Raw genomic sequence first — 27,415 nt, 5'->3', positions numbered from 1 at the left:
TAGGGACAGGGCAAGGTGGCTTTAAAAAGCAGGGGTTGGCATGGGCCATCGGTTGATGGGCTTTAATAGAACCCATTCTGTTCTTCAGGAAAGTAGAACACACTTCTGACCCATCCGAGGCCCTGGGTAAAGAAATAAATGTTTTCTAGGATACCCAGGTGACTCGTGGAGCAGTCAGATGTTCCCTGGGATGCTCTGGACCGGGGTTTCCCAGAAGGATGTCTGACCTGCTCAAAGGCAATGGCCCTGAATGGGGGAGCCAGGCTGCCTAGAAGCCTCCTCCAGGAAGAGAAGGTCAAAGCCTGTCCCAAGCTGGCTGACACGGTCCTGGATTTTCCTTGGACAGCAGGTGTGTGGTACTTGGCCCATCCCTTGGTGCTCATCCCCTGAGTCCTCTTGATCTCTCTTCCTGCAAGATTTTTTAAAATCATGATACTCCAAGGACATGAGCCTTTTCTCCACCCTGATGGAGTGGATAAGCTGTCATTCCTAATAATCTTTCAGGGCCACTCTTTCCTCCCCTGCCCCTTCTTTGCCCTCCACACGAGTGCGTGCACACAGACACAAAGCCTGTTGCAGAACTGTCTTCCTCAGATGCTGTCTGATCACAGACTCAGGTCGGGGTGATGAATGATGTGTCTCCTTGGCCAGGTGGGTGGTAGACATCTGATGTGCTAGGAAGTCACCTTGCCCACAGTCACAGAGAACATGAAATTAGGGATGAGGGCAAAAGGAGGGGATGGGCGAAAATGGGGAGGGGAATGGAGAGGCATTGAAAACTGGAAAAAGGAGTTGCTTAAAAGCCAGAGGTGGGGGGGTGTCTATTCTAGAGCAATTCCCACAAAATAGGACAGACTGATTGTTCTTTGTCCAGTTATCTTAATGGGCCCAACACCGCTCCAGGTGGTCTCTCTTTTTCCCTGGGGCCTCCCTGGAGAGAGCCCTCAGCAAGATAAAATGGCAATGCTATTCTTGGGCTCAAGAATCATGTGCCCTCCAAAGGATACTTTTTAATAAGAGAAATTATATATTTAGCAACCACCCTTAAAGCACTAAAGGTCAAAGACGGTTGAGGAGCTGTCATCAGAAGTAATTCATCAAAATGCCTCATTGGAAAGAAAAGTCATTTTAACATGAAATGCAAATCCCCACCAGCTTCCACCTCTTGAAGGCTAAAGGTAAAACCTCAGTCCCTGCACTTGGAATTGGGAACTTGAAAGAAAAACTGGCCTTTTCTGGTTCCCATGTAAAGACAGTATCACATCTAGGTTTGAAGTTTCACCGGCTACTAAGGATACCTGGAAATATCTTTAAATGTCAACAATTTGGGGTGAAGTTCATGGAAAAAAGTTTGCCATAAATATTTCAATGGTGACTTTATGACTATGGGTAACAAGTGCTGGAGATCAGCTGCTTAAATTTATCAGGAGAGCAATATGGGAAAAGGTAGGAAGGGACTAGGGAGAGAGAACTAACATTTTTAATGCCTACTAAGTGGCAAACACTTCCCTTTACTTCTTATTTAATCTTTTCAGTGACCCCATGAAGCAAGAACTATCATCCCCTCTTTTGCAAAGCCAAAAACGGAGGCTTGGAGAAGTTAACCAATGCCATACAGCTTGTTTGGTGGCAGTTCCTGCTCAGGAGGCCATATTCTTTCCACTGCTGTACGACGTGATCCAACCAGATGTGGTCAGGGAACGTGTGGCTCCCCGTGACTTCTACCCTGAGATATTCAGAAAGAGGAACTGGCTTCCCCTTGCACCGTTCATGTAAGTTTCATTTATATCCTAACTTGTGGTTGATCTTGGCTGACCATGGGTGAACATAGAAGCCAGGACTGACAGCTGCTGCATCATCTTCTTCTTTTTTTTTTTTTTTTTTTTAAGAAAAGGGATGTAAGAAAAAGATGAGAAGACAGCAAGACACTCAGAAACCGGACCCTTTTCCCCAGATCGCAAAGAAAAGCAAGTTCCCACTGGGGTCAGGAATAGGACCTACGGGGCTGTATCTGAAAAAAGGCAACTCACCGGGTGCTTCACTGCTTATTAAACCACAAGGTCTGAAAGTTAGAATGAATCTTATTGGAACCATCCCCTAAAGAGATAAATCAACCCCAAAGTGTTCCAGACCTATAAATAAAATTTGAAGTGGTTAAAAAGCAGCTTGGTACATCTCCTCTTCGAGCACAAATCTCTGGGTTTCAGCCGTCTTTGGCTCCTTTCTGCTCCATGATGAAGCCATATCATTCTAGACTCAGTCTGGGTATAAGCCACCAGAGTCCCCTCCTCCTCTCTCTTTCTTCAGGAGGACGGTAAGTGTCAGGCAGGGGCTCCTCGCCTCCCACTACAGTCTTCACGTATATGTGGGCTTCTTGTGCTCCTATTGTATTCTCATCAGTGGGTGACCTCCTAGGATTCTTGAGAGAACAGAGATTAAAAAAAAAAAAATACACTCGAGGCTTCTGCTTCTGACCAAGATGGAGTAACAATAGCCATATATATTTACCCTCCCACATGAAACAAACCCAAATCCGATAAAGCATTTAAAATAATAGTATTCAGGACACTGGACATCAGGTGAGGAAATACAGTAACCCTCGAGGGACAGAAAACAGAAAAGAAGGGTCTGTAATTACCTGAACTTACTGCCATGGGAGGCTCCTAGGTCACTCAACACTTTTGCTTATTGTTAGCATAGTGTCTCTTTTTCTGACCTTTAACTTTTAATCTGTCCCAGTCTCTATATTTAAAGTTGGGTTTTGTGGACATCTTATAGTTGGATCTTGTTTTTATAGACAATCTAATATCTCTGCCTTTTAACTGAGAGTATTTAGATAATTTACATTTAATGGGATTATTGGTATGGTTGGGGTTAAATCTATCATCTTGCTATTGGTTTTTCTTTTCTTCTTAAAATATTTTATTATTTTTTAGTTGTAGTTGGACACAATACCTCCGTTTCATTTATTTATTTTTATGTGGTGCTGAGGATAGAACCAAGGGCCCCACACATGCAAGGCGAGTGTTCTACCACTGAGCCACAATCACAGCCCCTTGCTATTGGTTTTCTAATGGTTTTATGTGTTCATGGTTTCTTTTAAAATATTTTTTCTGCCTTATTCCTTATAGATTGTAGAAGAACTTTAATTAATTTTATGAAAACAAATCTATTAGGATTAAATTAAATTATGTTTATTATCTAGGTAATAAAGTAATCATAAATTTGTGGTCTTTGACATCTTTGTGCTACTGATTTTCCTACCCAGGAGCATGGTATATATCTGAATTATTCAGGTATTAGTGTCTTTTACTAAATTTTTATTATTTTCCATAAAAGGATTACATATTTTTGTTATATTTGTTCTTCAGCATTCTATATATTTTTATTACCACTGTAAAATAATAATTCATAAATTACTTTTCCTAATTGTTGCTTATCTCAAGAAATGCACATTACTTTGTATATTGATTTTTGTATCCACTGAACTTGTTCAAATATCTTGTTAATTCTAATAATTTATGCTTAGATTATTTGGCTTTTCTATGTAGACAAACATATAATCTGCAAATAATGCCAATTTTGTTTCTTCCTATTTAGTCTTATGTTTTCTGTTTTTTTCCCTAGCCTACTGTATTGACCAGGACCTAAAGTGCAATATTGGATAGAAGTGATGAGCATTCTTGATTTATATCTGGTAATCACAGAAAAAGAAAAGAATGCTTTCAAAATTTTGCACTTAGGTATGATTTTTGTGTAATTATTAAAATGATGTTATTTTGCAAGTTAAGAAGTTTCTACTCTGGTTTTCTAAAAGCTCATATCAGAAGGGATTGTTGAGTTTGTTTCAAACTCTCTTCTCCCAATGAGGTGGTCACACAATATTTCTCTTTCAATTTGTCAGTGAAATAGATGATATGAAATTAATTTTCTAATATTAAATTTACTTGAACTCCAATAAAAGTGCATAAAGAACCTCCTTTGTGCTTGAGCTTCATTTGGCTGCATCCCTTCCATTTGCTCGTGTGTACTTTGTGCATTAGCTTGCTTACTATTGTATTAGTCATTTATAGATATTATAATAAAAATTCTTACCTCAGCTATCTTGGGATTGTCATAGATTTCTGAAATTTCACATGGTCTCTCACTTTCCTAAATTGGTTAAAAAAAAAAAAGTGAAGAGTCACAAGTTTTGACCATAACCACGGATTAGACTCAGTGGTCCTTAAACCTGAATGCTTATTAGAATCACTAGAAAACTTTAAAAACAAAGCAAATACATAATAAAAAATGATACCTCCCTTAAAAAACTGAAGAAATATCACTATGAGTTATTTAAAAATAATCCAGAATTATCAGGGTTGGAGAGATAAAACAAGACTGGCCATGAGTTGATAATTGGATTCACTGTACTATTTTACTCTAGTATATGTTCAAAATTACAATAATCCCTCTTTGTCCAAGATTTTGCTTTCCATAGTTTTAGTCACTATGACACAACAGGGCCCAAAAAATGTTAATGAAAACTTCCTAAAACAATCTAAATTTTAAATTTCTATTTTGAGCAGCATGATGAAGTCTTGGGCCATCCTGCTTTCTCCCACCTGGAAAGTAATCATCCAATCCCTTTATCCAGTGTATCCATGCTGTATATGTTACCCATCCCATGCAATTAAGAGACCACATTCACAAAACATTAATTACAACATATTATCATAATTTTTCTATTTTGTTATTAGTTATTGTTAATTTTTTACCTTGTCTAATTTATAAATCAAACTTTTTCATAGGTATACATGCATAAAGTATATATGAATATGTAGGGTTCAGTATTATCCACAGAATCAAATATCTACTGTGGAATCTTAGAACGTATCATTCTAAGACTGGGAGCATTACTGTGTCCATAATAAAAATATCATTCTAAGGGTAGGGAGCACTACTGTGTCCATAATAAAAATATCTAGTTTTTAAAGGGTCAATGCCATAGCTCTATTGTACAGAAATTCTGAATTAATTTGTTTTGGTGAATGGTAATTTTAAAGTGCACTGAAGGGTCAGAAACTATTACTTAAATAAATAATACCACAGTCACCTAGTACTTCCTACTGTGTTTAAAGTTCACATCTTGTCAACACACCTTTACATACAGATGTTCACCATCCAAGGTGTCATTTTGTTCTTATGATTTCGTCTACTCCTTAGACTAGGATGGGTAGGGTTTTTTTTCCCCCCTGGCATTGAGGATTGAATCCAGGGCCTTGCACATGCTTGCCAAGTGCTCTGCCACTGAGCTATATCCCCAGCTCAGAGAGGTAATTTTTATCCTGATTTTGAATTGAACCAACCAAAGCACAGAAAATATCACTGGTCTAGGATCATAGAAATCATAGGGCGGCAGAGCCGGGATAAGAATCAAGGTTTTCTATCTCCCCATTAGTGCTTACTTAGCACTGTGAAAACAACCAGGGATGTTTATAAACAGGGTGGAAGTAGAAGTCGGAGTCTATGTGATCACAACCAGGGAAGCTTGCTGGGTATCAGTCTGGGCGGCCTTTGAATTCTGAGCAATCTGGCACTCCAGCGTGGGAGGCAGATGTGCATGCTCTTGTCAACTGTGCGCAGACTAGGAAACGGGCAGGTCTGTCCTGGCCACATCCCGACCAATGATACCTGGGCACTGCTCTTCTCTCATCTTTCCTCACCTCACCTCCGTCCTCACCTTGTGAAGCTTGGGCCCTTTTTGCCCCTCCACTTGGAAAACAGACCCATTGTACAGACACGTTTGCCAAGGCAGCAAACACCCCTCCCCAGCTCCTGGAGGGCACCTCATACATCCCCAAGGCCAGGGACTTCCTCAAGGGGCCTGAGAGTAGTGGGCGACTCAGCTCTGCCGGAGCACAGCGTCAGGTCTGCAGTGGGAATTGTGGCACTGCCACTCCCACCACCATGGCCTCCGGGAGCAACACTGCCTGCGGATTCTCGTGCTTTTAGCCTAAAAGCAAGTTCACTGAAATACTGATTCCTGCAGCACGTCCAGACCCAGAGAAGCTGGTCGTCACCTCAGCGGACTCATGGCTGCTTCCTCGTCTTCTCTGGTGAATCAAAGTAAGTAGTAAGGCCACCAGCAGGGCTGCAGCCACCAGGGACGGGATGCCGGCCGCTAACCCAAGAGAAGGCCCACAGTCCTGCACACAGAGAGAAACACGGTCAGGGAAGCCCCGAATCTTCAAGATGGAAGGAATAATTCAGCAGATCAAAAATAAAACCAGGGGCTGAGGCTGGGGCTCAGTGGTAGAGTGCTTGCCTAGCACGTGTGAGGCACTGGGTTTGATCCTCAACACCACATAAAAATCAGTGAATAAAAAAGGCATCGTGTCCATCCATAACTAAAAAATAAGTAAATGAATAAACAAACAAACAAACAAATAAAACAAAAAGCTGGTCATGGTGGCACATGCCTGTAATCAAGGAGGCTGAGGCAGGAGGATCACTAGTTCAAAGTCAGCCTCAGCTAAAGCGAGGCTCTAAGCAACTCAGTGAGACCCTGTCTCTAAATAAAACACAAAATAGGGCTGGAGATGTGGCTCAGTGGTCAAGTGCCCCTGAGTTCAATCCCTGGTACCCCCAAAAATTAAATTTAAAAAAAAGGCTGCATGAAGCTTAAGTATCATATACAAATTCAAAAGAGTAATGAAACATTATTTTTTAAGAAGTTTGTATCCTGCATGACAAGGGACTTGCTTTCATAGGACTTGATTCACTTAGTTTAAATCAGTTGCAAGAAGAGTAATCTATGGGCTGGGGTTGTAGTTCAGTGGTAGAGTGCTCACCTCTCATGTGGAAGGTACTGGGTTCAATCCTCAGCACCACATTAAAAAAATAAAATAGAATAAAGGTACTGTGTCCATCTACAACTAAAAAGTATTTTTTAAGAGGGGCAACCTAGAAGAGAATGGACAACTGATCTAAACAAGAGTTCCTGGGAAAAGAAACACAAATGTCTCCGTGTAGGAAAAGCTCAGGTACCACATAGGGCAACACAGAGCAACAACTAGACACCACATTCAACTATGAGTCTGGCAAAAAGCAAAAGCTTTTATTATGACCCACACCATTTTGGTGTGACTTTTCAAATGCATTTATCTTAAATGCATTAGCCAGTTTTCAAATGTCCATTTCATCTGAGAGGAAAGTCGTGCTTGTAGCCACAAGACTTTTTGGATTTGCAGACTTGTTTCTGGAAATACTGAAGACAATCAACAGAATCCTTATTAATGTGCCACTTTATCAAAGTCTGGGTTCTCCTTCACTTTCTGAGGAGTATGATTCTATTATAGAACAGTTAAGTATAAAATCATAAATACACAGGTTGAATACTTTTCAATGAAGAACATACTCATATAACCAACATTCACACCAAGAAACAATCCTGCCAGGGCCCCAGGAGCCCCCCATACTCCCTTCATCTCCCCACCTGTGAGCACTAAAATAATGAAATTTATCACCATAGATGATTTTGCCTGTTTTCAACATTGTATAGAAGCAAATGTAAGATGTGTGGTCTTTCATGTCCGGCTTCTTTTGCTCAACACTTTGTAAAATCCACCTGTGATCGTGTAGGTTCTCCCTCACTCTTTTTATTTTTATTTTTTGTTCATCTATGACAGTAGAATGCATTACAATTCTTATTGCACAAATAGAGCTCTTCCTCACTCTTGAGCTTAGAGGGTCCTAAGAATAATGGTTGAGCCAGGGTCTGGGCTTGGTGACTGTTCACATGCCAAACATTAATCCTCAAAACAAATGCACCATATGGATAGAGCATTCTTATCCCCATTTTATAAATGTCCAAGCCAAGTCTGGATAATTTAAGAGTATACTTACTGCTTCTTTCCCACTTGTAACAACCGGAGAGGAAGTCTGTGTGAAACCAGAACATATTGTCAGAAAACAGTAATCGATAGACTACACCATGCAGAACAGCCTGGAGAAGCTAAAATGGTGAAGCGCGCTCCTTCTCTAAGTGGTCCACAACCACCACTACCAAACAGAACCTCCCTTGACTGCTTCCCAGGTAAGAACTGAAATGAAATTTGGCTACAAAGAGGAAGAATTCAGCAATTTAGGTGGCGTCTTTATTATTCACACTGTGGATCTGCCATGGCACATTTTCACCTCAAAAAGTTTTCTCCTGTCCCTGGTCCCCACGGCCTTCCCAGGACTCTCAGCACGCTTTGGCCTACTTGTCCCCAGAGTTAGAGGGGAAGTGAGTATAAACATTCAACATTGGCGGAAGCGAGGCTCTTTAGGAAGGACTGACTTGTTCTTGAACTGTAATGACACAAATGGCTGAGCCTGCAAATGGCCCCCACTCCTGGGGACAAGTCCAGGTTGAATGAATATGTTACATGTTTCTGGTTCATTGCCACTTCATGGGGGAGCGTGCTGGATCTCATCCACTTCTGAGCTGCTTCAGGCAAGAGTCTTGCCTTGATCAATAAATCTCAGGGAACAAAGGTCTACCTGAGCAACTCAACCTGCGACTATGCTGTGTGTTTTCAGGTGGGATTAAGAGCACAGGTCTGGGATCCCCGTGGGCTGGTGGTTTCTCCACTCAAGCTCCATGGCCTCCTTTCTCCCTCTATAAAACAGGGACAGTGCTAGCTACCTCTAGGGTTGTTACAGGGATCACATAGGTACCAGAAGTTTGAGCAAGTCAAGGCTCAGAAGAAAGGGACCCCCACCCAGGAGGGGATTGTCAGCCGGACACAGACTGGTGGGCACCAGAAGTTCAGCAGTAAGTTACCACGGTCCAACCATCTGCTACTCCGTAGAGCTACACCCCCATGTTACAGCCAAAATGAGCACCAGCTTAGGAGTCCTCTTTGAATAACACCTAACTCATCAGAAAACCTTGGCACAGTCAAACCTAAACAACTGGGCCAGGAAGATGCCTCAGTTGATCATGGCAAGACTGATCAGAAAACAACCCTGGCTGTTAGTGTCACCCCTACACTGCATGAGGATGGAAGCCAGGAGATCAACTGTAGATTGAAACTGTTCATCTTCCACAACCAAAAAAACCCTCTATTTTGACTTACAACTAAGTGTCATGATCAAGAGCCTGAGCATGTTCATTACGGACCTAAACATTCTTCTTCCAGAATATATACTGAGGAAATCATCTTAAATGCAGACAAGCATATAATGATGCTAATCACCAAATCACTCTCAATTTATGAAATACTTTACTTGAAGAAATAACATATGCCTACCCTCAATTATAGTTGTGAAGACTGACAGAGAACGTTTAAAGACATAATATTATATGGTGAGTAAGAACACACTAGTACAAAGATAACAAAAGTCAAAATGTAGGTGAAGTCTCTAAAGAGTGGGAAAGGGTTACACCCACGTGTTCTGTTGATGAGAATTAAGGGTGGGAGGAGGATTCTATTATAATTTCTGTATTGAAAACATTGCTCTCAGCACCCCTCAGCTATTCACCAGTGCCTCTGACTAACTCATCCTTGTACACAAGGTACGTGGGAGGAGTTTTGGAGTTCCCTGTGTCAATTCAGCCTTGACCTTCGCTGTGTTTGAAGACTGGTGAACAGGGGGGGCTATACTTACTGTGTTAGCCGGCAGTGTGAAGTTTAGTAAAAAACTCTGCAAGAGAGAAGGAAACATTAACCCTGGCAGGAACCATCAGCAAGCTCCTGACTCCTCAAGCTCCCCACCGCTGGTGGACTCCCCAAGAATGTATGGATTCCATAAAGCAGCTCAGGAGCCCCGGAGGCAGGAGGGGAGCAGGGGAGCTGAGGTCAACGGGAACCCCTCCCTCAGATTGTCAGTCTCCCCACGCTTAATCCTCTAGGTTGTCAATCAGATTAGGGGACCAGCCAGGGAGGATCTGGCCCAGGATCCCTGATCCACGAGGGCAGTATTAACATCACCCGAAGTTCAGAGAGGTGCTACAATTTTTTCCCCAAGAAGTTCTTTCAGGGAAAGAACTATGGGAATTTAGAGCAGAAGATAAGCCCCCAAGAGGCATGTTCTAACACCTGATCCTAAACCACCATCTCTGGAGAGTTAACTGAGAAAAAGACCTGCTTTCATTTTGCCAAGTCAAGGGAGAGGTTCTGGGCTGTGGAGCCAAACTGGTCAGGACAGCAGAGGAGAAGCTCACCCCCCTCCACCCCCACGCCCACTCAGCACCCAGTCTCACCCATCCCCATGTGTGGAATCAGTGTTTAAAGACTGCAAGCTCAGGGGGCACTAAATAGCCTGCCCCGGTGCCTACTTATCTGGGTCAGGCTCTGCTCAAGCTACCCGTGGCTCCTTTCTCCTCCCTGTCCCCATCCTGTCACTTAGTTTGGGCTCATTGGTGTGTCTTACCAAGTCCCTTCCTGTCTGACAATGGGTGGACCCTGCTCTGACTCAACAGATGACCCTTTCTGGCCCTGGTTGCCCTGGGCTGCAGAGGCCTTGTTTCACTTTCTGGAATTTCCGCCCCCTGAGTCTTGCCATCTGATTAATGACCCCGTGGCCGGGCCTCCTTCAGCCCCAGCCTCCCTGTCCACCAGGGGCTCAGCCTGCGTTCCAGTTCTTGATCTACTGTAGTCCCCCAAGAATAGGTTCTCTCATTCTAAGAACAACACATTTGCTGAGTTTTAACATTAAATGTTATCCAAAAATAGGAATATTGTGAAATATTAAAGAATCCCAAAGGATCCTAATATTTTGGACCCAAAGTGCCTCCAAGGACATTTTATACCTCATAACCCCATTTTACAGAAAAGACTGAGACCCAGGGGCTCATTAGAAATTATCTTATAGAAAAATGTGCACAGTTAGAGCTGCACTCTGAAAACAGGCTAATGAGCTTGGTCCATGTGACCCTGATCTGAACTGAGAGATGGTTAAAGCAGATAGTCCCCCCAGCAAAACTCATTCTGGCTAATAGGTGGGTTGGAATTCAGATGAATGACTGAACGTGAATCAAAATCATCTTCCGTGAATCAAAAGTGTTTTGAGCACCCACAACATATACTCCCCCTTGCTCAGCCTCCAACATTGTCCTTCAATTAAGATGGTCTCATCCAATGCTGGGGTTGTGGCTCAGTGATGGAGCACTTGCCTAGCATGTGTAAGGCACTGGGCTCCATCCTCAGCACCACATATAAATAAATAAGTAATGGATAGATAGATAAATAAATAAATAAAGGTATTGTGTCCATCTACATCTAAAAAAAGAGTTAAACAAAAAAGCTCAAATGCTTCAGTGGCGACTCTGCCCACTGCTCTGTCTCTTAGCAACAGAGGAGCTTCACGCTACAGAGAAGGAAACCAAGGCTCAAGAATGTGATGGCTTGCTTGAGTCTACACAACTCATCAGCTGCGACCAGAACCAGGATCTTCCACCACATAGCTTCCCGATAACTCCTGTGGTTTCTGCAGATGAACAGCAGGCACTCTAGACCTCTTCTTCTGGGACACCCTTAAAGCCAGGGATCACCTGGGCCTCAGGTCACGATTCTCTGGCTCTGGGGATCTAACCACTGTTCTTCATGCTATCACCAAACGGGCTGGCTACAAGGCATTGAACGCAGCTGCCCCAGGCTGATCTCATCAGTGGGTGCTGGGCTCTGATGTCAGCAGGCCCAGGACAAAGCTTCCTTTGCAGGGAGGACAGAGGAGGCGAGACAGCAACAAGCAGGCTTTTGCATGTGTTGTTTATCAACATGTGGATGACGATGACTTTGGCCGATTTCAGAAAGACATTCTCATTTTGTAGAAACAGAACAGTGCTCTGATGGAGAGAAAAACATACTGCAGTGCCCTTTAGAGCTGCAGCTGGGTGGGATGAGGCAACTCTGGACTCAGAGCCACCTGATGGGGTTCAAATCCTGTCCTGCCACTTAATGGCTATATGATCTTGGATACGTCACTCAAACTCTTGGGTCTCCAGTCCCTCGCAGCAAATTCATTCTCCCGGTTTTTCCATCCTCAAAATGGATATTATCAACTTGCCCTGCCCACTTCACAGTGTAAACCTAAGGGATATAACATCTGTGGCAGCTCCTTCCATGTACTTCCCTCTAGTACATGAGGGATCATGTGGTGCCATCTTCCTGTAGGCCTGGCCGGCAGAGTTAGGGTGGCGAAGCCCTTCGGGAAATTCTTATTAGATGGAACTGTAAGTATAAGTAGCAAAATTCAAAGTGCCAGCCCTTCTTGCCTCGTGCTGAGCAGTGTATCCCAGCTACAGGGGGATTCCAAAGGAGGATGCTGTCCTTCACTAGGAGTTTGCTGCTTGTGAGGGGGAGAGGCAGATGAGGCAATCACTCATTGAAGGTATGCTGGTGTTGGACACTGCTCTCAAAACCTCCCCACGAGGGGAGTACTGTTATCCCTACATCACAGGTGAGGACATCGAGACAAGATGGGTTTCTGGAGGTCGCCGGCTTGTAGGCATAGATCAGGTTAGACCACAGGTCTTCCTAACTCTAAATTTAACTCCTCTGAATAGTCCCCCATCCTTGTTTTTAGATTCTACATAAGCGAGATCATGTGGTATTTTTCTTTTTGTGTCTGGCTTATTTCCTTTAGCATAACGTTCAGGGCCAATTTGGTTGTGGCCAATAGCCAGGATCTCCTCCTTTTTAGATGGATGGAGAGTCCCGTGTAAGGAGGTAGCAGCTTGAGCTAAAGCTGATCCAAAGATCTCCTCCTTCTTAAAGGCTGAATAATATTCCGTTCTAGACACACATACACTTACACACACACACACACACACACACACACACACACACACACACACACACATGCACACACACCATACATCTGTTGACAGACACCCAGGTTGTTTCTTCAATAAAGAAATCAAAGGCCTCTTCTGTTTTCTCTCCCAACTTAGCAAACTTCACTTGATTCAACCAAATTCCTATCATAAATCAATAAGAAAGGTGGGAAGCTTCAGATGGAACTTATGAATACACATGTTGCTGATAACATAGCAGAGGGAGGACAGAACACTCAAGAAAGGTAAAATCATTGATGAGACCCCTGGCTTCCCCAGGAAGGAAACAGAGCTGAGACATTCATTCCCCATCCTTGTAAGAAAAAAATAAAAATAAATAAATAAAAATAAAAATATCAAACTTAAAGACGAGATCAGCTATTGTTAGATAAGAATGTTGGGGAACAATTAGTATTTTATAGATAGGAAAATAATTAAAACCCAAGCCCTTCATTGTGCTGAGGGTGCAGCTATATTTGATTGAATTAGGAGACCAGTGCCTTAAGGCCTGGAAATTAGTTTTTATGGAGAGAAAGCAAGGTTAGGCTAAGAGGCCAGCGCCCACTCACCATTGCCGACAGCCTCCCAGGACCTTCTCCAAACACTGGCCTTACTGGCTTGGGTCTCCCATCTGTAGGAACTAGTGCTGGGGAGGCGGGGCGAGGTGGCTCCAAGAGAGCCGGGGCCACGCCATTTATGGGCAGGGGAGTAGCCAAGCCCTGGGCCCGTCCCTTGGGAAAGATGGGCTCCTGTTCCCTGGCCACTATCAAAGGCCAGGGCCCTCCATCCTCTTTGCCTTTATTTTCTGTTCTTCTTACTATCTCAGCAAAGACACCACAGCTGGCCTGAGAGCTTGGCGGCTCCTGCAGCTGCCAGCTCTTTAGAAACAATGGGTCACACGGGCTGAGGCTGGCCACTGTGTCCCCAGCTGACAGGCAACTGCACAGACCATGTTCCTGGCCATGAGGGAGTCCCCTGCTACCAGCCTGAGCTGAGGACGCCTGCAGGGTGGGTGCTGGAGCCACTCTGAGGCAGGCCTGTGGCTGCCAGCGAAAGACACAGTCATCAGTGAGTTTGGCTTCGTGGCCTCCTGTCCTCACATTTCCCAGTGGGACCCTCCTCTAGCTCAGGAAGCTGTGGATACGGTAGCTTTCAGTAGCCCTGAATTTGCTTCCTTAAGATGGTGAGTGAGTTGCCAACAAAACCACAGAATTGCAACCAATGGTCAACCAACGGGTCACTTAAATGGAAACCACCCTGTGAGGAGCAAAGAGGGGCGTAAGGAGACAGCAAGTGAAGTGACCCGCGGTCATAGCTTTAGACAACTCTGGAGATGACCTTCAAGTTGCACATGGAAAATGAGAAGAGGCCTACACGTGGAGGGCTGAGGGGAGCCCCAGCCGCGGGGCACAGCAAAGGCAAAGCTCCCCGGTCTCCGTGTGTCATGGAAGGGGAAGGAGGCCAGCGCAGCCGGACCAACAGAAACCTCGGAGCAACCTGGAAAGAGGGTAAGGGTACATGAGTGAGCCTGAGGCCCGATGACCAGACATGGCGGGTGGGGGGAGGGGGGGATTTTTATTCTGAGGGCAGCAGGAAGCTATTCAAGGGTTTCACGTGGGAGCATGATCCCGGTGATACCAACAAAGCTCACCCTGGCTTCTCCTTGGAGCATGGATCACAGGGACAAGGGTGGAAGCAGGAGACTGGCTGGAATGGCTTGTGAGCTGTTTTGGAGTTCAAGGCAGCGAGAGCTGATGATGGGGAAATCTGAGGCAAGTGGGGAGAGAAGGTGAGGGAAAGGGCTGAACTCCCAGGCTTGGGGCTTGACTGAGGGGGCTTGAGGCACAGGCTTAGGGACGTGCTACTGGGAAAGCAGATTTGGATGGGGGAACCCAAGCTCCACATCGGGTGCTGTAACCTTCAGAGCCAGCCCAGTGGAGGTGCTGACTGCTGATGAGACAAAGGGGGTCTGGGACTGAAGATGTCCGTTTGGTGGCGGCCTGTGGATGTGTTTAAAGCTGCAAGTGGGCAGAGCAGAGGACCAGAATAGAGACCCAGGGCGGTGGACATTTAGAGGCCTGGTGGAGGAGGCCCAGCCAGCAAGAAAGTCTTCATGAGAGGAAAATCCGAGGTCTGGGGTCACAGAAAATGTGTGTTTCAAGAAGATGGGGTGGCAGCTGACTGTACCAGTCGCTGCCTAGGAAAGGTTGGAGCAGCCATCTGCTTCTCAGTTGGTGGCTGCTAGTGACTCTGAGGAGGACAATTAGTGGCACGATGGAGGGGACCAGGTTATCTTGGAACTAGGTGGGTTTTCCATCCTGGCTACACACCTGAATCACCCGGGAGGCTTATAAAAACCCCGGTGCCTGGGTCCGACTTCAGAGACAAATTGAAATGCCCAGAATGGAATAGGGACATCCTCAGGTGACACAATGAACAGTCAGGGACTCAGTCACCTCTGAGCGGCCAGGCATGGGACACAGTACTGAACAAGAGCATTGTGGTCTCTGCCTCAGGGTGCTTCCAGTTCCCAAGACCAAAGTGACTAAGCTGAATCTGATGGTACCTGGAAGACAGAGAATACAGTAGGTCCTTCCTGCATTCAAGGCCATGGAGACCCGACTGGCTGGTGGCTGCTTGGTCGTAGGCAGTTGGCAGCCTCAGTCTCTTAACCTGTAAAGTGGGGATGTTACTGTTTCCAATGACTAAACCATTCGAATCAGTGCAACTGGTGCCAATTATGCTTCTATCACATGAAGATTCAAACCTGTGCTGAAGAACTGAAGTTTCAGGCCCAATACCCTCTGGCCAGGCTGGGGATGTGCAAGGCTAAGGGGCAAGTGTGAGAGCTGTCTGCTTTGCTTTGCTTGTGCTTTTCTGATTCCAGCAGGGAATTGTGTTCTGGGCTATGCGCTTGAGACTCACCAGGGGGTAGAAGGCTCTAGAGAAAGCCCCCTGCCACACCCTGCCCGAGCGCTGGTGGTTGTGGAGAAAAGGATCATGAAGAGAACCCATCCTATTTGAACTAGTAACACACACCCGGGACACACCAATAAATCCACATCGTTTAATGAGGCATCCTTTCTAAACAGATGTATGTTAGCTCCCCCCTCCACACACACATTCTCTTTGACATCATTTCCTGAAATGTAAAGTTACTCAAAATAAAAAATACCCATACATTTATAGATAATGCTTTAATTTTTTTTAAAGAAACCTTTGAGGCATCTGGGATTATTTTTCAGAAGTTCGGTCTATAAAGAAAAACCTTGAAAACATCTGCTGAAGCCGAAGGAACGTTTGTTCCCAAACTGAGTACTAACAATACCAGGAATTATCGAACGGATCAGGTGGATGGTAAATTCCTATGTGAATCTGCCAGTTAGCCCATATTTAACAAATAATTTAAACAGGCTGAGCCATTTGTGGATTCTATGACACTTTTGAGGGAAGTAGTAAAACAGAAATGGAAACTTTAGAGGAAAATAGAGAAAATAGTGAATCAGTACACAGCCTTGCCCCCTCTGTTTGATGTTAAACTGAGACCCTTCTCCTGCTCTAGGCTGCAGGCCCTGGCTTCTGTGAGCTCTGATTACACTAAAATTAGACCAGGCTGGAGACCCAGACCCCAAACTCCATCAGGTCCTTTGTTTGAAGTTAATTCTCTAGTCTTGAAGCTCTGTGTCACCCAAGGCATGGCACCCAGTTAAAGGACAAAGCAAGATGAAGGGTCATCCTCTGGCTCCTTCCTCCACTTCCAGAGACATCGGCAGGCAGGTTGCTGAGCAACTGGAAGAGCCCGTGCAGGGGCCTGGGTCTTTCTGCTCTTTGCAGGACTGTGTCCTGCGTAGATCACCAAGGGTGCAGGCTTCCAGAGGAGGGGCCTGTCCAGCCCCAGCTGAATCAGAGCTTGTCTTCTGGGTCTACGTCACTCACAGGCCTAAATAAAGGTTTTCATAAGGGCCCCATTGTTGTGAATTGGCCACACGGTGACAGTGGTTGGAGTCGTGTACTTTTGGAAACATTCACACTAAAGCAATGAATCATCAGTGTGTCACCAGGGTGCCCAATGCTGAAACCAGCTCTGTTTCTCCCTCCCTCCCACTTCTCCGTGGAATCCCATCATCTTACTTAAAACTTCTCAAGGTTAAAAATGCAGAATTCTCATCTCCTTGGAGAGAGACCCTTAGTGTCCTCCTTATGCATTCTGATTTCAGTTTCAGTGTTGACAGACAAAATGGGACAAAATCAACCTCAGATGATCCACAGATCTGAGCAGCAGAACCCACCAGAACAGGCAGGAGGGGTCTGAACCGTGAGAAGAGGGACTCCATTGGTCACCTCAAAGTTCATCCTGGGCAGGGTCTGCCATCTACCAAGATGTGAGAATGGAGGCTGAAACTCAGTCCAGGGCCAAGGAAAGCCAGAGGAGAGCTTGGAGACAGCACGGGGGCCTGTACAACAAAGCTCCACTAGGGGGTGGGCATTCTTCACACTGCACTGATTAAGGCTTTGACAGCTGATCCTTTACATACTTACATATATACAGACATATATTATTATTAATAATAATAATTTGATTTCTTTCTGTTTTAAGGGGAAAAAAAAGTATTCCCCTGCACTTCTTTTACTCTTCTTTGTATTATTCGAGTTTTTACTCCCAGCCATCATTTAATGGAACAACATCTTCTGGCGGCATATCCTGATCTTTTAAAAATAGAACCTCTAGCGTTTTACAAATACTGTGTTCAAAAACAATGATTGATCCCAAAGGAATTCCAGGGCTGGGGAGCCTCTTGGCTCTGAGTGGAAGTACTCTCAGGGGCCGCCCTGTTTTCAACACCAGCCAAACAGGACTTACTGTCAATGTAAACATTATTTTAAAATCATTCCAACATAAATACTCTTTTAAAGCTAACATACCACAGCTTTTAGCTCATAATGCCCATAGATGCCTTAATGAAATGCCATTCAAAACTACATCACTGTTTAAATTATACCTTGAGGTGCTAAAATCATGTAAACATCATCCCCCACACATCCCTAGAACAAGTGGCGCGTGTTGTGAATCCCGATTGCAAGTCGACCGGATGCTAGCGTTCCATTGATCGGATGCTAGTTCATCTGAGAAAAGTCATCAGCATACTCTTGAACCTGTCTGATTACAGGAGATTGGTCACAAGTGGACTTGTTCCACCAGGTGATGATTCTTACATAACAGAATGAACCAGTTTTCCACAGTGTTCACCCGAGAGGGACCCTGAACGGGCCCCTCCTGAGATGTCTTTGCACGTCTTGCAGGTGCGGTTTGAACCCGCTGTCAGGGAGTCAAGGTTCACAGCAGCACATGTTTCCATAGCTGCAGGGTCTTCCAGGCCCAAGGACCTCCCCCCAAGCACAGATGGGGATCCTCAAGTCAGGGATTGAGGGACTATCAGAATGAGCCAGGATGTTTTATTCTTGGCAAACTAAGAATTCTCCCTGGCAAATGTTCTGCTGGAGTTTAGTGGATGCTATGGCCCCTTAGTGCAATGAGGGATGGAGAAGCCTAGAGGGGGCAGGGAGGGCCATGCCTGAGGTCTTCCACCTTAGCGATGATAATGCTGGTGCTCAGAGCTCTTGTGTGTGCTGCTTGTGGTGATGTCTCTTTTCCCTGGATGTCTACCTTTTCAGGTTTCCTGGTCGACATGTCTCTGTTGGAGAGAAGGAGAAAGTTTCTAGCCAAAGCTGTAACAAGTCAGCCAAGCTTTTATTCTCACTGCTCAGCGTAACCTATGTCTCCAGGATTTGGTCACATTTCCTGGCACCTATGGAAGCAGGAGGAAGAGGGCTGACCAACCCCATGGCTGGCCTCTTGCCCCCCCAGGAGCAAGGGAAGGAGAGCGAGCAGGAAGAAGCACAGCTTGAGTGGACTTCAGGCCTTCATCTCCAGAGGCCCACCACTGACAACACTGTCACTGGAACCAGAGGGACATCTCTCCTCCTGGGCCAAACATGCATGTGGGGCTTCATCCAAATATAGACCTTCAAGACTGGATTTTGAGTTTTTGCTTGAAAAAAATACTGTACACTGTTTTAGGGCTGATTTGCCAGGTGCTGCTGTTGTAAGAACATTCTCAGTTCCTATCTTTCGAGGACGTGGGCATTATTTCTTCATGTGCAGGGCATCCTGGAACTTGGTGCTGGTATATCGAGCATGAAAGCCTTTCTTGTTGATGGTGTCATCCGTGTGGAAGCGAATCATCAAGGAATCCCCTGCAGAGTAGATCTCTTCCAGTGGCTAAGAAAAGGAGAAAGGGATACCAGGAGACCTGAGGTCAGTTGGCTGTGACTAGAGTTTAAACGAGGATGGGACAGGACCATACCCAAGGACACAGGATGGCCAATGCAGCCACGAGGTGTCCCTGGCCCTGCAGACAGAGGGCATCCAAATGAGATCCTTTCCACAGGAAAGCACTGCAGATTCTCCAGAAAGTTCCCTGAACCCTGCTTTTCCAAACACGCTCCTAGACCCACAGATCACAGAGAACCTGTGGTTTATGAGGTGCACGGATGGGCCAGGCACTGTGCCCAGCACTTCCAGATATGACCTCATGGACACTTGCAGGAACTTTATGAGGCAGATACTCCCTCCATCCACACTGAGGAAACCAAGACTCAAGTGCACACAGGTGGGTAGGATCTGAGCTCAGCTCTTTCTGACTGTGAATTACGTGCCATACATCACCCAGCTCTGTCAATTCACCACTGTGTTTCCCAGGGGACCAAAATCTTCAGGTTATGTCCTGTCCAAGGACAAAAAGTGCACTGGAGCTGACTACACCTGTCAGAAAGGTTCTGGCAAGTTCTAAGACTGCCACCTGCCAGGTCCTAATAGAGCCAAATGGGACTTCCCACAGAGCGCTGTGCTTGAGACCCACCAAGGCTCCTCTCCACAGTGGAAAGGACCATACCCCAGGCAACGCATCTGGGAAGTCACACTCTGTCATTCCTTCTTTTTTGGAAGGTGAAGGTAGATGGAGGGAAATTATTGAAAGACATAAATATACCAAGTCAGTTTTCTGTCTACAAGGAGCTCCCGTGATTCCAAAGGCTTTGACATAAGTCCAGCCAATAGCAAAGAAGATTGAGTGATGAACCCTGGAGGCAGAGAAAAGGGCTGGAGCCCAGTGTGCGCAGTGTGCGATGTGGCAGGGCCAGGGAGCCACCAGGGCATTGTACTGGTTGGCTCACTACATCACTGAGCGCAGTATACAGCCAGGCCCTGAGCCCTGTGCTGGGAAAAGAATAAACAAAACAGGCCTGTCCTGGTCCTGGGTCGGTGGTCTAGGAAAGAGACAAACATGAGAAAAGTGACAGTGACTTTGAGTACAAGTATTATTTACAGTAACTGCTTATTTCATAAGCATTTGGCTTTGCATGGGGAGAGAATTATGAGTATAGGGAATACACAAAATCATAATTAAATAGTAAGAAAATCCTGAAAGAAAAAAAAAATGGGAGAGAGGATCCTTTGTAAAAATAGGGCCTAAAAGCCCAGTACTCTTCCTTGGACTGACCTCAGTCCAAAGCCTTCATGAACTGGTTCCCGACTCCCTCCCAACCCCCCCTCCCGGGAGCCTCCTGTTTCCCCCTCCCCTGCAGGAAACATGGGCCTTCTGACTGTTGCTATAAGCGTTAGGAACAGTTAGGTCTCAAACTCATGCTCTGAATCCCTGGTTTTCGCCCATGGCACTGACCCCGGGACTCACCCCTGAGCCACAGAAGCGGCCGAGCCTGGGTGCTGAGCTGTCGTAGCCGTCGTAGGCCTCCATGTAGTCATAGCCACAGTCGGCCTCCTCCTCCACCTCAAAGGTCCGGAATATCAGCTCCACGCCGTAGCCGTCCTCTGCCACGATCACCCAGTCACAGTGGGCCTGGCTTGGGTAGTTGTTGTCCCCAAACTGGGCATGGGAATACAGCTCTTTGGTCTGCACTTCGGCCTTCAACCTGCCCCCACACTCTGCAGCAGAGAGAATGAGATCTTCCCTCGGAACCCAGAACCCCCGTGCCTGGTGCGTGCCCTGCAGGGGAGGCCAGGCAAGGCCGTTATGCCATGTCACAGGGGAGCCAACAGAGGCCCGGGACTCCAAGGTCAGGGATCCCTGAGGGGCCAAACTGGCCCTTACAAAACAAGGTTCCATGTTCCCATGCTGGGCCACATCAGGCCTCTGGGAATCCCAGAGCATGGCGCTGAAAAGCTGGCTGTTGTTTTTCTCCCCACACTTAAGAAGACGGGGGTAGATGAACGGTGTGCCCCACTGGTTGCTGGGATGTGGGATCTGGTTTCAAGTCCTGGAAGTGCCAGCAGCTCAAGATGGGCTCAGCAGCCCCCTAGACTTACTGTCACTTTTCATTTCTGCCAACAGAGGGCGATAAAGGCACATCAGAACTGCAGCTGAGTGCCCAAACCCAGAGACCTCAATCTACTGGACTGGCTCTTGCATTTGGGAGGTTTGACGCGGGTGTCACAGCCACACCTCAGCTTTGGGCTTGGATTCCGTAGCCTTGGCTTCTGGGTTTTACCAGGACAGAAGCCCAGGATGCCCTGGGCCTGTACCATCTTGGGTCTAGGCTACTAAAATAAAATGGGTAAATGAGACCAGATGGGGCTAGATCAGAAGCACCTGGAGGCAAATTCCTCCACCCTGTACCTCAAACAGCTGCACCTCCCAGGTGCCGCAGGTCCCCTGGTGTGGATTCCAGCCATCCTGTTCTGAATGCCCAGGCCCAGCTGGAGTTGCACCCCAACCTGGGCCCCACTCTGACTACCAGCTCTTACTGCCATGCTCTGCCTACCATTTCTTCAGAGTCTGGGAAATTTCAAATTCCTGAGATGCAGACAGCAATGACGTGAACACAGAGCAAGGCAGGAGGCCTCCTTCCCGCCTGCTCCAGGGCCCTAGGGGCTGACCTCTAGTCTACCTGCTCAGGCCCCTTTACCCCTCTTTCACTTCCAGCTCTGTCCAGCCACGGGGAGCACGGGAAAGTCAGCGGGAGCAGGAGAGAAGTCAGGTACTGCATCCCAGCTCCTCTCTGCCTGTTCTTCCTGTAAGTCACTGCTGGGGCTGGAGGGCCTCTGTGCCTGGATAGAAGTTTTGTGGGTCTCTAGTCCTAGTGCCTGTCCTATCCCTTGCAGTGTCCCCACACCTTGCCCATGCTTTATAAACAGTCTTTTTATTAAGTTCTCCACAAATAACAACTCTGAGTGTGTCCCCATTTCCTGCTGGGTTCCTAACCCTCCTGGAACACCCACATTCCAATTTCCATCTACAGGGACAAGAGGGTAATGTCACTAGTCAGTGGCCTTTCAACTTCGGTGGGGGAAGCCAGAAATCTTCAAGGTGCTGAAGAGAGTCTCACAAACCATCCAGTGTTTGGTGCTAGGCAGGGGCAAGCGAGGCTGCCTGGGGATGCTGGCTGCCATTTTACTGACCAGATTCCTGTTTTCTACCTCTGAAAAAAGGGGTCACAGGGTCCCCTGATCACAACCTCAGACTCAGCATCACACTCAGGTGGCCAAGCAGTTCTCAGGTAGCCCTGGGCTCTGCCACAATCTAAGCCAGGATCAAAGAGCCAACACTGCCCCCAGAGTGCTGGTCCCAGGTGACAGCTAACAGAGCAATGGGTGAAGGGCAGAGCTAGTTTACTTACTGACCTTTTTCCACCTAGCAAAGTAAACAAGTCACTAGCACATACATTTTCCCAGGACCCAATATAACTATTGATATCTTGAGGAAAAAATAATGGGAGCAGAAACATGTTTCATTTTCCTGAATCAGTCCTGGGAGATAAAGAGGGCTGCTCTCACCAGCCCGCTCCCAGACTTGGGTTCTGAAGACCAGAAAAAAAAAAAAATCACAAATACATGGTTCAAAGGGAGGGAGGGAGGAAGGAAGGAAGGAAAGAAACGCTTTCCCTGTCAAATTTTATCAGTTAATTAACATCAATAGAAAACCGCCCTCTGCCTGTGGTGGCCAATGTTTCCTTTTAACAGGGACATTTTATCACAGCCGCCCTCCCCTCCCCTTCCCCCAAAGAGACACTAAGGCAGTCCTTCCCTGCCTTTGACCCCACTCTCCTCCTGCCAAAGTGCTCATCGCCTGAGGCCCCGTACCTGTGCTGTATGCTGCCTGGAAGCCTTTCCTCTGCACGGAGGCATCCGAATAAAACCTGAGAAACAGGCTGCTTCCGGAAGCCACCACGGGGTCTGGTTTTTTGCTGCCGCAGAAGCGGCCCAGGATGGGGGCCAGGGTGTCGGGCCCATCGTACATCTCCAGGTGGTCATAGGCACATTCCTGGTGCTGCTCGATCTCAAACTCATTGAATGTCTGGGGAAGAAGGAAGGAAAAGTAAGGAAAGGGACTGGTGTTCAGCCGAGGCCAGAGAAAAAGGGGAGAGGTAGTGCCCAGAGGCACCTGTCCAGCCACTGTGCAGAGGGCGGGGTCTCCCCTAGGCCTCCATTTTCGTCCCCAAAGCAACCCATGAGTTACCTACACTCTGGCTCCTGACCACCCAGAGCTGACTTCTTCCACCCCTCGCTTCATCCTAAGAGCTGGCACCGACTGTGCTCCTGGAGCCAGCAGCTGAGTTCAGAGCTTCACAATATCACCTTATGGAAAGTCCCTTTCTGTCTCAAAGTCCCAGATGTGGAATATACATAAAAACTTAAATACATAACATACAACAAATTATATACCAGGATTATATAAAAACAAGAATATGATTATGTTATAATACTAATTCCTATAACAAGTAAGCTCCAAATTATAATTTCCAACTTAAAAAAAAAGCACCTTTGTCAATTTCACTGAAACATTCTCAGAATTGAAAACTCAGAACCTAATGGGTCCTTATAATCCTGTCACGTGTCCAATCCCTACTTTTACAGATGAGAAAACTGAGGCAAGGAGATGTCAGCTGACTTGCCCAAGGTCATCCACTGGCAGAGCTTGACCATGACCCAGAAGCTGTGGCTTTGAGGACCCTGATCCTCAAACTCTGCTTACAGATGAAACAGGAGGGCAGGCTGATCCATGCCAGATCAGAGTGACCATATTTTATTGGGCATTTTTTCCATGCCAAGTATTTATGAACATTTTCCCACTTAATTCTGGTGATGCTATAAGAAAAACAGTATGCAGAAGGGGAACCGAGTCATAGAGAAGCTACCTGGCTTGCCCAATAATGCAACTAGAGACAGAGCTAAACTTGACCCAGCCAGCCGTCTCTATCCCACACTCTTAATGATCACATGGTTGTATCACCTTCCTCCTACCTGCACCCCCTAAAAACTATTCCCTGAAGGTGTTCAGGGGACCCCTGGACTTCAGTAATACACAGGCTTTGCAGCCCAGTGCAGGCTGCTTGGATGCTGAAGAGAGGACCAACTGACAGGCTGCCTATGGTGTCAAGGACACAGGACAAGGTGAGCAAGGACAGTGTTGGATGAAGTCTTGGACTGAAGGGCAAAGCAGGAGCGAGGCCATTAGTTGGAGGAATCTAAATTTAAAACAGAGAGGCTGGGTTAATGGGACAGAGGTGAAGGGAGGGAGGGGAAAACAGAAAGACCCCTCTAACACTTCACCAGGAGGCAAGTACCAGGAATGGGAAAAGCTCTCACACCTCAGGGAAAAGGGAGCCTTGACGAGGGAGGATGGGTAGAGACACCAGGCAGGAGAGGGAGAGCAGGGCACCTGGGTGGGCCATGCAGTGGGAAGGAGAAGGCAGGCCAAGGAGGTGGGGAGCTCGCCAAAGCCATGTCTGCCTTGTCACTGTGAAACACCAGGGTCCTTGGGAAGCATTCAATTCACATTCTATTAGTAGCGAAAGATAGAATTCCAAGGGAATGTCTTTTTTAAAGGAACAGGTGTGTGCAGGCACCTTGGATAAAAGCTTCCGGTTGTGCAGGTTCGCAATCCCATCCCCAGGGGGCGCCAGTCCCTCTGGTTGTCAGGGATGTACTTTGCCCCTGGGAACATTTTCCAGCAGACCGCAGGACTGTCTTTCTGCATTCACTAACTCACCCTCACCCAGATTCCAGGCCATTCTGACTAACCCAGGGCAGCAGCTCATGGGAGCACAGCTGAGTAGCATCCCCTGTGCGGGCAGAGCATGCACAGGAGGTGCCTGTCCAGGGCGCCCTGCAGTCAGGGGTCCTTTCTGCACCCTCCATATCCCGGCAGCCCATTCTCCTGCCTCTGCTCCTCTTTCGTGGCTCTCATCAGTCAACACCCTCCCAAATCCCTGTGCCATAGTCTGCGGACCACCACGTTCTCTTTTGTTCTCTTCCATTCTCCCTGAATTACTGCTCCGGCAGTCTCGGGGCCAATCTTCCTCATCTCTGCAGAGGACTGGTTTTAAAAATGTCTGTCTGTCAGGAGTACAACAAATTCTCTAATACTCCAGGATATGAGAGCCTCTGGGGGCTGAGGAATGAGAATTGAAAGAGAGACTCATTTCTCCTTTGAAACAACTGAGCGTGACTACACATCAGATACTTTTAATAAATGATGCAAGGTTGTTGTTTTTAATTCAAGAAAGAATTCACATAATGCTGCTATGGAAAATTGAAGAAAGTGTAAGTTATAGAAGAAAATGAACAATAATATTCCCTTTGAGAAGACTAAGAAAAAAGACCTTTATTTTCCCATGCATATGTATGCACTGTACGTGCATAGGAAATTCCTGGAGAAATTTGCAAGGAAGGGTTGAGAATGGTCATTTCTAGAGTGCAGTGGGATCTGGGGACTTTTGATTTCCCCTCCCCAACCTTCCATACTTATTAATTTTCCTTCTTTCTTTCTTTACCTTGAGAATGAAACATTGTGTAAAAAGTCAAAACGGGAAACACTCGAATCTCCAACAGCACTGCAGATCTGTGTGTTGGGCACCACCACACCCAGGTGCCCCTGTAAATTGGTACATTTATAGAGCTGTTCTTCGTTTTCTCTTTTCATCTGCACAACAGCCCCCAGGAAGTGGGTTTCATTTGCATCCCCATTTTCCAGAGAGTAAAACCAAGATCCAGAAATGAATGACTCGCCCAAGTTTCTGATCTGGGAAGTGGCTGAGTGGAGACTCAAACTACAAAAATGACTCACGAGTTTCACCCTGTGGCCTGCAGTTGAAGAGATGTTCCAGGTACACTCCCTCCGGCTGGGGTATTTATCAGGCCAGTTGGGGCTTGCCAGGGTCCCCTCTGCACTGCTGATCTTGTGCGCACAGCCAGCTGGGCGTGACGGACACATGGAGAGAGAATCAATCACTGCGGGTGGCACCAAAGGCGTTCATTCTAGGGGAGCCTCCCCCCTTCTCCCTTGTCTCAGGGTCATCAACATATGGGTGGCCAGCCTGGATCAAGTGTCCCCTGGTGCAGAGACTTGCCTATCTGTTTGAACTGGCTGTGCTGCCTTCCTGGCTGTGGCTCAGCAGCCAGGTCACCTCCTCCCTTTGACTGTTCACATCAAGGTCATCATTGCAATCTGGTAGAGCTAAGAGCACAGACCCTGGGCTCATTTGGAGCTTGGTTCGAGTCCTGGTTCTACCACGGACGGTCCTCAGGGCTGTGTCTTAATTTGTAGAAGTGGTGCCACCCTTGCACATGTGGATTAAATGAATCATGTGTGTGAGAGGCCCCAGCCGAGGGCTTCATCCCTCCGTCTACACACTTCCTTCTGCTTTTCAAAGTGTTTTCACCTGGAGTCGGCCTGCTTCGTCCTGGTTACAGTGCATTAGCAAACGGTGGTCCCACGAATTGCTCCATGCCTAGCACTTTGGCCAGTAGCTAGATTTCGTCTCCCTCTGTGCTGAGCATTGTGGTGAGTGTTTTGTATGCATCCTCTCACTCAATCCTTCCCAGGTCTAAAGAAGAAACTAGAAGGGGCCTGTGGTCTTCCTATCCTCCCCACCCATGACTTCTCCTGCTGGGCTTCGTGGCTGGGCCAAGGCATGAAGTCTGTGTTGATCACAGAGGGGCAAACTCCCTTCCCTTGACAGGGTAAGAATAGAGGGAAGGTTTTTTCCAGAATGACTGGACATTGATAGCCTTCTGGCCCTGAAGAACTCCCAGCAGTGAATGGGGCTGGAGCAAAATATATTTCACTATGAGGTCTGTATTACTGTAATATGTAAATAATACTATGACAGGCATAAATGGCCGATATTTATTAACATCTAAGGATATGATATGTATCAGACTGCCTGAAATACTTTCTAAACATTTTTACAAAAACTTTAGGAAGGAGATATTTAGCACCTTTTTAACAAAAGAGGAAACTGTGACTCAGGGAGGTTAAGTAATTAGCTCAAGGTCATACAGCTAGTGAATGGCAGAGAGAGGATTTAGACCCAGGTAGTCTGATTCGGCTGCCCACAGGTATACCCACCCTGCTATTGTAACTCAGCTTAAAGCCCCTGAGGCTGCCCTGTGCCTGCTAAGACCTGGCAGGAGGGCCGCAAGTGGTCGCTGGGAGGAGGGCAAAGACCCAGCCTAGGAACACTGCGGAAACCTGGCAGAGAGTAGGAGGCTGCCCACGCCTGTTCCCGCCCATGCCCCGCCCTCCCGCAAGC

The 27,415-nt window shown here is 46.7% G+C and overlaps 2 protein-coding genes and 1 long non-coding RNA gene across 4 annotated transcripts in view; 1 reads left to right on the top strand and 2 right to left on the bottom strand.

Annotated features, from left to right (window-relative positions):
• Positions 1 to 1,860: 1,860 nt before the first annotated feature.
• Positions 1,861 to 13,643, bottom strand: Opalin (oligodendrocytic myelin paranodal and inner loop protein). 2 transcript variants are annotated; one of them, XM_078033869.1, is made up of 6 exons: positions 13,375 to 13,637; positions 9,637 to 9,672; positions 7,888 to 7,923; positions 6,063 to 6,188; positions 4,096 to 4,152; positions 1,861 to 2,419 (listed from the first exon to the last, which is right to left on the bottom strand). In XM_078033869.1, exons 1-6 carry the CDS (start codon positions 13,375 to 13,377, stop codon positions 2,246 to 2,248), a joined length of 432 nt encoding a protein of 143 aa, XP_077889995.1. In that variant the 5' UTR covers positions 13,378 to 13,637; the 3' UTR covers positions 1,861 to 2,245. The 2 variants fall into 2 exon arrangements, with proteins under 2 accessions (XP_077889995.1, XP_040127938.2); XM_040272004.2 differs by lacking the exon at positions 6,063 to 6,188 and having other exon boundaries at positions 13,375 to 13,643.
• On the top strand, positions 13,556 to 27,018 carry LOC120885297 (uncharacterized). Its single transcript, XR_005727810.2, has 2 exons — positions 13,556 to 14,313; positions 18,479 to 27,018. It is a non-coding gene; the product is annotated as an uncharacterized LOC120885297 (long non-coding RNA).
• Tll2 (tolloid like 2) overlaps positions 15,859 to 27,415 on the bottom strand; it is a 119,282-nt gene continuing 107,725 nt past the window's right edge. Inside the window, exons 18-21 of the mRNA XM_005335281.4 lie at positions 25,948 to 26,075; positions 22,962 to 23,175; positions 20,557 to 20,807; positions 15,859 to 19,085 (exon numbers count right to left, since the gene is read on the bottom strand). Of these exons, the coding sequence (XP_005335338.2) occupies positions 18,951 to 19,085; positions 20,557 to 20,807; positions 22,962 to 23,175; positions 25,948 to 26,075 (728 nt within the window). The 3' untranslated portion in view covers positions 15,859 to 18,950. The remainder of the gene's footprint in view (positions 19,086 to 20,556; positions 20,808 to 22,961; positions 23,176 to 25,947; positions 26,076 to 27,415) is intronic.

The sequence above is a fragment of the Ictidomys tridecemlineatus genome, chromosome 1, assembly GCF_052094955.1.
Source record: "Ictidomys tridecemlineatus isolate mIctTri1 chromosome 1, mIctTri1.hap1, whole genome shotgun sequence".
In the NCBI taxonomy this organism is placed as follows: Eukaryota; Metazoa; Chordata; class Mammalia; order Rodentia; family Sciuridae; genus Ictidomys; species Ictidomys tridecemlineatus.
The sequence above is the reverse complement of the archived record's forward strand: the minus strand, read 5'-3'. Positions and strand labels throughout refer to the sequence as shown.